At 51.2% G+C, this 13,902-nt stretch overlaps 1 protein-coding gene across 1 annotated transcript; it reads left to right on the forward strand.

Moving 5' to 3' along the window:
• The first annotated feature begins 3,771 nt into the window (after nt 1-3,771).
• On the forward strand, nt 3,772-10,644 carry TNFSF14 (TNF superfamily member 14). The gene is made up of 4 exons (XM_017528286.2): nt 3,772-4,093; nt 6,518-6,554; nt 6,811-6,852; nt 8,559-10,644. Exons 1-4 carry the CDS (start codon nt 3,875-3,877, stop codon nt 8,981-8,983), a joined length of 723 nt encoding a protein of 240 aa, XP_017383775.1. The 5' UTR covers nt 3,772-3,874; the 3' UTR covers nt 8,984-10,644.
• Nucleotides 10,645-13,902: the final 3,258 nt, after the last annotated feature.

The following is a 13,902-nucleotide window of genomic DNA, read 5'->3' on the forward strand; positions in this document are numbered from 1 at the left end:
CTCGAACTCCCGACCTCAGGTGATCCACATGCCTCAGCCTCCCGAAGTATTGGGACTACAGGCGTGAGCCACCACGTCCAGCCTATAGGTCTCTACTTCTATCTCTATCTGTCTGTCTTCTATTGATTCTGTCTCTTGGGAGACACCTGATCAATACAGGGAGGGCTCCTGTGAGGAGAAGTTTTTTGAGTCAAGATGCAGATGACCAGGGGGAACTGGCTTTGGAGATCTGGAGAAGATGGTTCCCACCAGCAGGAAGAGGAAGTGCAAAGAAAGACCCAAGACGTCTGCCACGGCAGAGTGAGCAAAAGCACAGGGGCCCAAGCCCAGAGGCCCTAGTGAAGGTCATTTGATGTCTTAGCCTGAGCTCAGGGGCAAGCTGGCAGCAAGCTTTATCTATAAAGGGCCAGAGAAGTGTTTTTAGCTTTCAGAGTCAAGAGGTAAAATCAAGGATATTGCCAAGACTTATGAAACAATACAGAAGCCAGGCGCAGTGGCTCAAATCTATAATTCCAGCACTTTGGGAGGCCGAGGAGGGCAGATCACCTGAGGTCAGGAGTTTGAGTCTAGCCTGGCCAACATGGTGAAACCCCGTCTCTACTAAAAATACAAAAATTAGCTGGGCATGGTGGTGCATGCCTGTAATCCAGCTACTCAGGAGGCTGGGGCAGGAAAATTTCTGGAACCCAGGAGGCAGAGGTTGCAGTGAGGCAAGATGATACCACTGTGCTCCAGCTTGGGTGACAAGAAAGAAAGAAAGGGAGGGAGGAAGGGAGGGATCCAGGCACAGTGGCTCATACCTGAAATCCCAGAACTTTGGGAGGCCAAGGTGGGAGGATGAGGGACCCAGTATCTAATATACAAACTTTGTTTTTTAATTAGCCAGATATAATGGTGAATGCCTGTGGTCCCAGCTACTTAGGAGGCCGAGGTGGATGGCTTGAGCTCAGGAGGTGAAGGCTGCAATGAGCTGTGATTGTATCACTACACTCCAGCCTGGGCAGCAGAGCAAGACCCTGTCTCAATCAATCAAACAAGCAAACAAACGAAAGAGGAAATTTCCAGCCTGCAATATCCTGTTTGCTTAGGATGGGCCATCTGGGATGGCGGGCAGGCTTTGCTCCCAGTCACTGGAGACATTCTCTGGATAAAGAGTGACCCATCTGAGGCGTGTGGCCTGGAGGGCCAGGAAAGTCGGGTTAGCAGTGATGACAGGTGACCACCAAAGTCAGTTTCCGTCTCTGCTCCAGTGACTCATATCCCAGAGAATTTTTCTCTCCAGAGAGCCTAGCTCCCATCTCTGCAATTCACCCAGCAATTCAGCAGGAGATTCCCCCACTCAGTGCACAGCAGTTGTCAACAGAGGAGACTCCAGCAAGTAGGTGGCCACCACCACACACTGGAATTACAGGAATGAGCCATCACGCCCAGCTGAGTTACTATTTTATTTTATTTTATTTTGTTGAGACAGAGTTTTGCTCTTGTTGCCCAGGCTGGAGTGCAATGGCATGATCTCGGCTCACTGCAACCTCCACCTCCCAAGTTCAAGCGATTCTCCTGCCTCAGGCTCCCGAGTAGCTGGGATTACAGGCATGCGCCACCATACCCAGATAATTTTTGTATTTTTAGTAGAGACTGGGTTTCTCCATGTCGGTCAGGCTGGTCTCGAACTCCCAACCTGAGGTGATCCGCCCACCTCGGCCTCCCAAAATACTGGGATTACAGGCATGAGCCACCGCGCCCGACTGAGTTACTAATTTTTAAATAGTTTTGGTATGTGACTTTTACCCCAAGAAAACAAAATCCAAACAAGTAAGTAAGTGAGCTTGTGCTAGCTAGAGGGTAAAACATGAATTTTAAAGCAGCCACAGGTGAAGCAGGACATCTAGGCACCTAATGAGGAAGCTACTGCAACAGTTAAAGCGAGACATGAGGGTACCTTAGTGTCTCAGTCAGCTTGGGGCGCTGTAACAAGATACCATTGACTGCATGGCGTGAATGACAAGCGTTTATGTATCATAGTTCTAGAGGCTGGAAGTCCAAGAGCAGGGTAAGGTTCTGGTGAGGGCTCTCTTCCTGGTTTCCAGACAGCCACCTTCTTGCTGCATCTTCACATGAAGGAGAGAGTGAACATCTCCTGTCTCTTCCTATTTTGGTGCAGATCCCATCACGGGTCTCCGACGCCATGACCTGGTTACCTCCCAGAGGCCCCATCACCTAGCACCATCACATTGGGGATCAGGGCTTCAACATATACATTGGAGGTTGGCGGGGGGAGGGGCGGACATGAACATTCAATTCACAGCACTGAGCTAGGGTGATAGCAGCAGGGATGGAAACCGGCCGTGGGATTTGAGATCTGGCTTGGAGCTTGAGTGAACAGGACTTGCTGCAGAGTAGAATGTGGGGACAAGACAGAGGGAGGGACTCCCAGGTCTTAGGCTTGGTTTACTGGGTGAACAGTTGTTCTAACACTGGACTATGAGTTCCAATGTTTAAAATCCACACATGAATGCATGCACGCTCTCTGGGATCTGGGTCACTGGAGCAGAGAGAGAAAATGGCTTTGGTGGTCACCACTCATCTCTGCCAACCTAACCCACCCGGACCTCACTTATTTATCATACATGGACCTCTCCACACATATGCACACACCTGCGCATGCACGCACACACACGCCAGTGCACAGATACACACATGCACACACATGCACACAGCACACACATGCACGCCCATTTGCACGTACAATGCATGTACATACATGCACACATGTGCACGTGCATGTATGTACACAAACCACACGCACACAGATGCACCACACACGTATGCATGCACCTGCCTGCAGATCCACGCACATGTACACGCCAGCACATGTATGCATACACAGGCATGCACCTGCACACATGTGTGCACAATACAAACTTGCATGCACACAACTGAACACACAAACCCACATGCACACACCTCACACGTGCATGCTGACTCAGGCACACACACAGACACACGCACACACAGAGCACACATCCACGCCTTCATTCTGCTTTCGCACTTTTCACTGCACTTTTCACATCAAACCACAACAGAAAGCCGGGTGTGGCAGCTCACGTCTGTAATCCCAGCACTTTGGGAGGCTGAGGCAGGCAGATCACTTGAGGTCAGGAGGTCAAGACCAGCCTGACCAACATGATGAAACTCCATTTCTACTAAAAATACAAAAAGGAGCCGGATGTGATTGGGGGCATCTGTAGTCCCAGCTACTTGGGAGGCTGAGGCAGGAGAATCACTTGAACCCAGGGGGTGGAGGTTGTAGTGAGCTGAGATCATGTCACTGCACTCCAGTCTGGGTGACAAAGTGAGGCTCTATCTCAAAAAAAAAGAAAAAAAACCCACAACATATTATTTTCTTGTTTATGAGGTTTCTCGCCTCTCCGACCCCACCAGAAGAGGCCCACCATTGGAGCAGGGGCCCTTGTCACTCGTTCACTGCTGCATCCCCCACACCTAGAGCAGTGTGTGGCACACACGGGAAGTCCTCAGTAAATATTTCGTGGCCCCAAGTGATGTGTCCAAGAAGGGAAAGCTGGGAGCTCCCCACTGCACTTCCCACCTGAGTCACATTTTCAGAAGGCTCTGGAAAGTGTGAGAGTCTGTGTGAGTGACAGTGAGACAGGGCAGAGGCCCGGGGCGGCCGGGGGCGGGGGGACAGGAAGAAGAAGAGGGTGAGTGGGGAAAGGGGTGGGGCTGATCCCCAGCTCTAAAAGCGGCCCCTGGGTGCCTGTCCTCAGCGTGCACAGCCCAGGAGTGTTGAGCAATTCTGGTTTCCTCTGAGGTTGAAGGACCCAGACGTGCCAGCCCCGCTCTGGGCACCTTGGGCATGGAGGAGAGTGTGGTGCGGCCCTCGGTGTTTGTGGTGGACGGACAGACGGACATCCCGTTCACAAGACTGGGACAAACCCGCCGAAGACTTTCATGCAGGCCAGCCCTGGTGGGTCTGGGTGTCTTGGTGTCGCTGATGGGGGCTGGGCTGGCCGTCCAAGGCTGGTTCCTGCTGCAGCTGCACTGGCGTCTGGGAGAGATGGTCACCCGCCTGCCTGTGAGTGGAGCCTGGGGGCTGACGGTCGGTGGAGGCAGGGCAGGGAGGGTCTCCTGTGTCACTGTGGGTCACTGCGTGTCTGTGTGTGTGTGTGTGTGTGTGTGTGTGTGTGTGTGTGTGTGCCTGCGCAGGACAGGGCACAGGCTGAGAACAGCTGGCTTGACCGATTGCTGCTGTTATCCCCGGACAAGTGAATTCACCTCTCCAAACCTCAGCTTTCTCATCTACAGAATAAGGGCAGTCTCTTCCTAGAGCATGAAGAAGTATGCTATGGCGTGGGGTGCCAGATGGTGCCTGCTCTACCTGTCGGAACTGACACCCCAACATCACTAGGCACACCCCTCTGCACACACACATGCATTTTTCTGTACTTATTCCTGTTGCTGCGACTGTCATTAATTCTCTAACCATTTCCATCTGTGAGAATCTCTCTCTCTCTCTCTCTCTCTCTCTCTCTCTCTCTTTTGAGATGGAGTCTCACTCTGTCGCCCAGGCTAGAGTGCAGTGGCGTGATCTCGGCTCACCGCAACCTCTGCCTCTCGGGTTCCAGCGATTCTCTGCCTCAGCCTCCCGAGCTGAGATGACAGGCGAGCACCATCACAACCGGCTAATTTTTTTGTATTTTTTTGTATTTTCACCATCTTGACCAGGCTGGTCTTGAACTCTGAACTTGTGATCCACCCGCCTCGGCCTCCCAAAGTGCTGGGATTACAGGTGTGAGCCACTGCGCCCAGCCTCCATCTGTGGGAATCTCTCAAGCTGCTTCCAGTTGGCCGTGGATGTGTCCGCCTGTCTGTGTGCCTTGCCTGTGGGTCTGCGTGTGCCCAATACCATATCCATACAGGTTTGGCCCTTTTTGTGTCCCGGATCTGGATCCAGTGGCCACACATTCGTGTCCACATACCCATGTGGACGTATGTGCATGTACCCACACGTCCACACACCCACCCATCTACAGCTGGTGTATTTGTGTTGTGAGTCTCTGTCTCTGGGTCTCTGTGTCTATAGACGCACATGGATCCTAAACCACAAACCACGTGTCCATGTATCTGAAGCCACGTGTGTCTTTTCAGTATCATGTCGATGTTGAGGTCTGTGCCCTGTGTCCGGTGCTATATTCTAAGGGTGGTGTCCCGCCATATCCCTTGTCTGCTTATTTTTTTTTTAGACAAGATTTCTCTCCCATCACCCAGGCTGCAGTGCAGTGGTGCAATCTTGGCTCACTATAACCCCATCTCCCAGGTTCGAGCGATTCTCCTGCCTCAGCCTCCTGAGTGGTAGCTGGGATTACAGGCATCTGACACTGCGGCCAGGCTAATTGTGTATTTTTAGTAGAGATGGGGTTTCACCATGTTGGCCAGGTTGGTCTTGAACTCCTGACCTCAAGTGATCCACCTGCCTCAGCTTCCCAAAGTCCTGGGATTACAGGTGTGAGCCACCACACCTGGCCTCATCCATGTATTTTAAATATTACTTATTCATTTAATTACATATTTATTTATCTTAGAGACAGGGTCTCACTGTGCTGTCTGGGCTGGAGTGCAGTGGCATGATCATAGCTCAGTGCAGCCTCGAGCTCCTGGGCTCAAGCAAGCCTCCTGCCCCAGCCTCATGAGTAGCTGGGACTACAGGCACACCGCAGCATGCCCGGCTAATTTTTAAAATTTTTTTAGAGACCAGGTCTTGCTGTATTGCCCAGGCCGGTCTTGAACTCCTGGCCTCAAGCGATCCTCCCACTTTGGCCTCCCAGAATGCTGGGATTACAGATGTAAGCCACCACGCTGGACAATGTTACTTATTTACTAAACCCTTCTCTCTTTTTATTTATTTATTTTTTTGAGACAGAGTATCACTCTGTCACCCAGACTGGAGCAAAATGGCACAATCTCAGCTCACTGCAACCTCCGCCTCCCAGGTTCAAGCGATTCTCCTGCCTCAGCCTCCAGAGCAGCTGGGATTACAGGCATGCACCAACACACCCAGCTAATTTTTGTACTTTTAGCAGAAACAGGGTTTTACCATGTTGGCCAGGCTGGTCTCAAACTCCTGACTTCAGGTAATCTTCCCGCCTTGGCCTCCTAAAGTGCTGGGATTACAGGTGTGAGCCACCATGCCTGGCCTATTAAACCCTTCTCTAGCGCATACTATGTGCCAAGTACTGTAATAATGTTTTACATATATTAATTCATTAAATGCCAAGCAGACACTGTTCGTAACCCCATTTACATAGAGGGAAACCGAGGCACCAAGTGGTTATGAGGCTGCTGGGCAGGGTGTGTGTGTGTGCAAGTGAGTGCATGTGGCCCTGTGTACGTGTCTGAGGGTGTGTTGGTGGCTATGGTCCTCGTGTCTCATAGCCGCGTGGCTATGCAAGGGTGTGGCCCCACTGCCAGTTCTCACTTCGGGCTCCTTCTGCATTTTCAGGACGGAGGTGCAGGCTCCTGGGAGCAGCTGATACAAGGTGAGTCAGGGTTTTGGTCCCCGGAAAGAAGGTGAGATGATTCCCACGCTACCCCACCCCTCAGTCAATTGCCCAATGTGATTTGCACAACTGACCAAATCCTCACAGGTGCCCCTCCCCCAAGCTTGAGAAGCAGAAGTGTGGGTTACTCCGGAAGGGGTGGGGTTGACTCCAGGAGGTAGATGTGATGACCCTTTAGGAGACTGGCTTTGACTTCCGGTGTCTTTGTCTCTTACCTCTGGCTCTCTTTCCCCAGAACGAAGGTCTCACCAGGTCAACCCAGCCGCACATCTTACAGGTGAGGGGGACCCTGGATCCTAGCATGGGGCAGGGGTCAGCGTGTCCCAGGAAGACCAGATAAACACCATGCACGAATGAATGAATGCTATCAGTGCATTCATGTATTCATTCCTTATTTACTCACAGGGTTGCTCAGAACACAGGCTGCAAGTGATATGTATTTCTAGTTTATTTATTTATTATTCATTATTTTTATTTATTTTTTGAGACAGAGTCTCACTCTGTTGCACAGGCCAGAGTGAAGTGGCATGGTCTCGGCTCACTGCAATCTCCGATTCCCGGGTTCAAGCGATTTCTCCTGCCTAAGCCTCCCAAGTAGCTGGGACTATGGGCATGCACCACCACACCCAGCTAATTTTTGTATTTTTAGTAGAGACAGGGTTTTGCCATGTTGGCCAGGCTGGTTTCGAACTCCTGACCTCAGGCGATCCACCCGCCTTGGCCTTCCAAAGTGCTGGGATTACAGACGTGAGCTACCACACCTGGCCTAGTTTTATCTATTTACTGAACCCTCATATACTGCTTATGCCACGTTATGTGCTGTGATCTGCTTTCTAAGTATTAATTTATTACATTCTAAGCAGGTGCTATTAATATGTCTATTCTACAGAAAGGGAAACTGAGGCACACAGAGCGTACGAGATGCTGCCTTGGTTTCTTGGTTTTGCAAACTTGCATATTTTAACCTTTTTTTCTTTTTCTTTCTTTCTTTTTTTTTTTTTTTTGAGACAGGGTCTCACTCTGTCACTCAGGCTGGTGTGGCGCTATCATGGCTCACTACACCCTCAATTTGCCAGGTGTAAGCAATCTTCCCACCTCAGCTTCCCCAGCAGCTGGGACTATAGGTGCCTGCCACCATGCCCTGCTAAGTTTTTTGTTTTTTGTAGAGACGGGGTCTCCCTATGTTGCCTCATCTCCAACTCCTGGGCTCAAGGGATCTTCCCGCCTTGGCCTCCCAAAGTGCTGGCATTATAGGGGTTAGCCACCACACCCAGCTAAGTTTTGACACTTTTGACAAGTCACTTCATGGTTCCATGCCTCACTTTCCCCACCTGCAAAAGGGGGATGCAAAGAGTTGAGATGTAGACTAAGTGAGTTAATTTGCTTCCCCGTGCCTCAGTTTCCCTCATGTGCAAAGCAGGGATAAAGTGAATTAATACATACAAACAGACCAGGCAGGGTGGCTCATGCCTGTGATCCCTGCACTTGGGAGCCTGAAGCAAGAGGATCGGCTGAGCCCAGGAATCTGAGACCAGCCTGGGCAACATTGCAAGACCCCACCTCTACAAACACAAACACACACACACATAGACTAGTGGTGACTGGCTTGGAGTTACACAGCAAGAGTAAGACACATGAGGCCAGGCACACTGGCTCACTCCTGTAATCCCAGCACTTTGGGAGGCCAAGGCAGGTGGATCACAAGGTCAAGAGATCAAGACCATCCTGGCCAACATGATGAAACCCTGTCTTTACTAAAACTACAAAAATTAGCTGGGTGTGGTGGCACATGCCTGTAGTCCCAGCTACTCGGGAGGCAGAGGCAGGAGAATTGCTTGAACCCGGGAGGTGGAGGTTGCAGTGAGCCGTGATCACACCACTGCACTCCAGCCTGGGCAACAGAGTGAGACTTCATCTTAAAAAAAAAAAAAAGTAAGACGTGCTGACCAGCAGCTGCCTTTGTCTCTCTCTCTCTCCCACCAGGGGCCAACTCCAGCTTGACAGGCAGTGGGGGTCCGTTGCTATGGGAGACCCAGCTGGGCCTGGCTTTCCTGAGGGGCCTCAGCTACCGCAATGGAGCCCTGGTGGCCACCAAGGCTGGCTACTACTATATCTACTCCAAGGTGCAGCTGGGCGGTGTAGGCTGTCCACGGGGCCTGGCCAGCACCATCACCCACGGCCTCTACAAGCGCACGCCCCGCTATCCCGAGGAGCTGGAGCTGCTAGTCAGCCAGCAGTCACCCTGCGGACAGGCGACCAGCAGCTCCCGCGTCTGGTGGGACAGCAGCTTCCTGGGTGGTGTGATACACCTGGAGGCTGGGGAGGAGGTGGTCGTCCGTGTGCTGGATGAGCGCCTGGTCCGACTCCGTGATGGCACCCGGTCTTACTTCGGGGCCTTCATGGTGTGAAGGAAGGAGCATCGTGCCTTGGACAGGGGTCTGACAGGGGGAGGCCTAAGAGGGTGCCTCAGGAGACAGAAAACTCAGGAAGCAGAGGCCGGGCATGGTGGCCGATGCCTGTAATCCCAGCATTCAGGATCACCTGAGGTCTGGAGTTCGAGACCAGTCTGGCCAAGATGGCGAAACCCCATCTCTACTAAAAATACAAAACTTAGCCGAACATGGTTGTGCTGCCTGTAATCCCAGCTACTCGGGAGGCTGAAGCAGGAGAATTTTGCTTGAACCTGGGAGGTGGAGGCTGCAGTGAGCCAAGATTTCATCAGTGCACTCCAACCTGGGCAACAGATAGAGACTTTGTCTTAAAAAAAGAAAAAAAAGAAAACTCAGGTCTTGGAGGACACCCCAAAACTCAAAGGCGGAAAGCTCAGTGGGCACTGCCAGGGACCAAAAACTCAGACATCTCTAGAGCTGAGGACCCAGGAGGCACCTTCAGAACACCCGTGCAGACTGCAGACCCTGCCACGGACAATACTAAGTCAAAGACCCAGAGACCTGGGGTCTGTGGGCCCCCAAACGTTGGGTAAAGTTGATTTGCCTGATATTCAGGAAGAAGGGGTGAGGGGTGGGTATTTATGCTTTTGATTCAGAAGAAAATAGGACTTGGGATTCCAGAGACTTGGCTGTGGGTGGAAAACGGTCTCCACTTCCCCACTCTCATGAGCACGGACAGGGTGGGCGGAAGACTGGTCATCAGGACTCAGCCCAGCCTCACCCCACCTACAGTCAGAGTCACATACTCAGATCCCACCCACAGATTTGTGGCCACACCTCAGCCTGGTCACAAAGAGTTACACTCAGAGGCATGGGAACAGCAATATACTCATAAATGTTTAACAACCAGCTGTCCTGCAAGAGGAATAGCGTTGTAATGTTTGCCAATTTCCATGGTGTAAATGCTACCGGCATGGCTGATTTCATCACTGCCAATCATAGACATCTCACTGGGACACCACAGCTCTGTCCTCGGCATGCAGTCCGGGGCCTGGCACAAAGCTGATGGAAAGGAAGAAAGAAAGAATGACTATACCGTCACACCTATGGCATCCCACGAAATCTGTCACACGGCTGTGAAATAGCCACTCTTTCACAATTATAGACTCACACACGCAAAGGGCCAGATTCATGCACAACCGCACCATCACGTGGAAGTCACAGACAGCATCACAGACAGCCGCAGCGCTGTGTGCATGTTATAACACAACCACACAAAACTCAGACTATAGCCCAGCCACACAGCCACCCCCAGAGGTGTCACCATCACACTTGGTAATTAATACTCGTTATGTCAGACACAGACATGCCAAGTTATAGTCAGACCTGGTAACACACGCATACACACACACATGACATCACAATGGCAAACACACATTACACACACACATCACAATGACAAACACACATTACAAAACATCACAATGGCAAACACACAACATTGCACACACACACACACACACACATCACAATGACAAACACACAACACTGCACACATATACACACAGCCTGAGGATCCTCCCCAGCCCAGACTAACACATCTTGGGGTGAGGACCAGACTTTGTTTATAACCCTGGGCCTCATGACCACTGGTCTTTGAAATAAATGGCAAATCACTGTACCTGGATCTGTCTAGTTCTTAGGGGAAGAAATTTGAAGAAGGATGGGGTGGAAGTGTCAGGCCCAAAGAGCCTCACAGGGAAGGGGAAGAGTCGGATGGGGGGCAACCATCAGCAACAGATGGTGGCTCCTAGAGGCTGGGGGATGGAGGTAATGACCCATGGATGGAGGTCATGTTACAGATGAGGAACCTGAACTCAGTTGGCCCAAGTCCATGGAGGAAATGGGGGGGCAACCAGAGACTTCGTGCCTGGATCTGCCTTCCTGTCCAATCCCCAATTCCTGAGGAAGCGGAGGCTACATCCCACAAGACACCCTTATTAGACACACCCAGGAGACAGTGACAGCCCACCAAGCCAGTTGGGAGCATAAAAAACAGGGGGCTTGCGGGGGAGGGGGGGTGGGGGGGCAGATAATTATATGCATACAAATTAGATAGTCTATGCAAATGAGCATTGCCACAGTGTGGCTGGAGGGAATCCTTCGTTCCCAGGATTCTAGGATGTGGGTTTGGACCTCACAGGTGAACGCATTGTTATTATTGTTTTGTTGTTGTCATTAATGACAAGTCAAAACTTGTGGATTTTTATTGCTATTGCCAGTAGGATTCTTGTCACTGTTGCACAGTACAGGGGTGAAGGAAAACAGGCTTTGCAATCAGATGAGCCTGGGTTCTGAATCCACTCTGCCAATCACTAGCTCTGTGACCTCAAGCAAGGTCCATCGCCTCTCACTGCCTCAGTTTCCTCATTGGTAAAATGCTTAGAGGGGAACAACAGTACAGATTGGCCATCCCAAATTCAAAATGCTCCAAAATCTAGGCTGGGCGTGGTGGCTCATGCCTGTAATCCCAGCACTTTGGGAGGTGAAAGTGGGCAGATAACCTGAGGTCAGGAGTTCGAGACCAGCCTGGCCAACATGGTGAAACTCTGTCTCAACTAAAAATACAAAATATTAGCTGACTGTGGTGGCGGGCATCTGTAATCCCAGCTACTCAGGAGGCTGAGGCGGAAGAATCGCTTGAACCCGGGAGGCAGAGGTTGCAGTGAGCCGAGATAGCACCACTGCACTCCAGCCTGGGTGACAGAGCAAGACTCCATCTCAAAAAAAAAAAAGTATCCAAAATCTGAAACATTTTGAGCACCAATATGATGCCAAAAGTGGGAAATTCCACAACTCAACACTTGTCACAGGTTGCAGCGGAAATACAGGCACGCACCACAAAGTTTACTCAGCATCCCCAAGGGAAAGTCCCATCAGCTGCTATAAATGTTTTTCTCACAGGCCAGATAGGTATCTCATTTTTACAGTTAAGTCCTTCTGTGTGAGTAGGTGGAGGAAAATGACTGCTGGTTAGTAGTATGTACATTCAGAGTCTGGAAAGATGGCGAAGCGGGCCGGAGGTGGTGACTCACACCTGTCATCCCAGCTCTTTGGGATTCCAGCTGAGGTGGGTTGATCACTTGAGGTCAGGAGTTCGAGACCAGCGTGGCCAACGTGGTGAAACCTCATCTCTACTAAGATACAAAAGTAGCTGGGCACAGTGTCAGGTGCCTATAATCGCAGCTACTCAGGAGACTGAGGCAGGTGAATTGCTTGAACCCAGAGGATGGAGGTTGCAGTGAGCTGAGATAGCGCTACTGCACTCCAGCCTAGGCAACAGAGCAAGACTCCATCTCAAATAAAAATTAAATAAATATAACTAATAAATAAAAGGAACAATGGTGATGCTGAACAACCACAGATTGTCCACATGGGTGGCTGAGACAGTGACCTTTGCTTTCAAACGGTTCAATGTACACCAACTTTGTGTCATGCGCAAAATTATTAAAACCATTGGATGAAATTACCTTCAGTCTATGTGTACAAGGTATGTATGAAACATAAACGAATTTTCTTTTTTTGAGACTGAGTCTCACTCTGTAAGCCAGGCTGGAGTGCAGTGTTGCGATCTTGGCTGACTGCAACCTCCACCTCCCGGGTTCAAGTGATTTTCCTGCCTCAGCCTCCCGAGTAGCTGGGATTATAGGCGCCCGTCACCACACCCAGCTAATTTTTTTTTCTTAGTCAAGACGGGGTTTCACCATGTTGGCCAGGCTGGTTTTGAACTCTCAACCTCAGGTGATCCAACCCCCTTGGCCTCCCAAAGTGCTGGGATTATAGGCGTGAGCCATCACGCCCAGCCTATTCAAGTCCTAGGCATCTTGTGTGAGTTACACATTTATATACATACTTTGGCTTCAGGCAGGAGCTGTTACTGTCTGCACATTTGAGATGCAGAACTGTGACCCGAGAGAGGCAGAGATGTCCTTTCCCTCTGCCTAGGTTACGCAGCGGATTCAGGGCCGTTTCCCTCCTCCCTGCCCTTGCTGGGCTGGTGGGAGGTAGGACAGCCCCCAGTGTCTGGCTCCAGCCCCCGGTGGAGTTTCCTTCACTCTCATCATGGTCTTCTGTTTCTGTGGCTTTGATGAGGAAACCAAGGTGTGGGGACTGTGCATTGATAAAAGTCACCAGTAGCTGCCAAGTTCCGCCTGGGGATGGAACCTTTTGCTAAGTTTAGCCTCCAAAAATCATTCTGAGAGCGGTCCCTCAGCCTGGAGGAGCAGGAGAGCGAGGAAGAAGGAGAGGAAGGTAAGGAGGGGGATGGAAAGAGAGGGAAGGGCGGATGAACAAAGGAGACCGAGGAAGGGAGGAGGCTGGAGAGGGAAAGAAGGCGGGAGAGCCAGAGGAGCGGGGAGGGGAAAGGAGGTGGAAGGAAAAGAGAGGAGGGAGAGGGAAGACAGGGAGGGGAGGGAAAGGTGGAAGGAGAACAAGGAAAACCCCCGAAAGACAGAAGCCGGTGCGACGAGAGACCTTAGACCCAAGTCTGACTTTCCACAAAGTTTAGGGGCGGAGGGCTGCACCACCAGGCCACTAACCTACTCTTGACTTCCGAGAAGTTTATCTGCTTCATTTCCGCTTTTCGCCTCCTGGGCTCCGGCGTCTTTTCAGAGAGCGGCCTCACCGCCCCCCAACCCGCGGCCATCGACTCTTCCTGAGGACCCGAAGTCCACCGTCCTCACCTACCCACACCCCTCTGGGCAGGAAATCCTCCCCCTCTCTTCATCTCTTGCCAAGACCAAAAGGTGGTAGAAGTCAAAAAGCAATGAGGAGGCCGGGCGCGGTGGCTCAAGCCTGTAATCCCAGCACTTTGGGAGGCCGAGGCAGGTGGATCACAAGGTCAAGAGATCGAGACCATCCTGGTCAACATGGTGAAA

This window comes from Cebus imitator, unplaced genomic scaffold (genome assembly GCF_001604975.1).
Source record: "Cebus imitator isolate Cc_AM_T3 unplaced genomic scaffold, Cebus_imitator-1.0 Scaffold53, whole genome shotgun sequence".
NCBI classification, from domain to species: Eukaryota; Metazoa; Chordata; class Mammalia; order Primates; family Cebidae; genus Cebus; species Cebus imitator.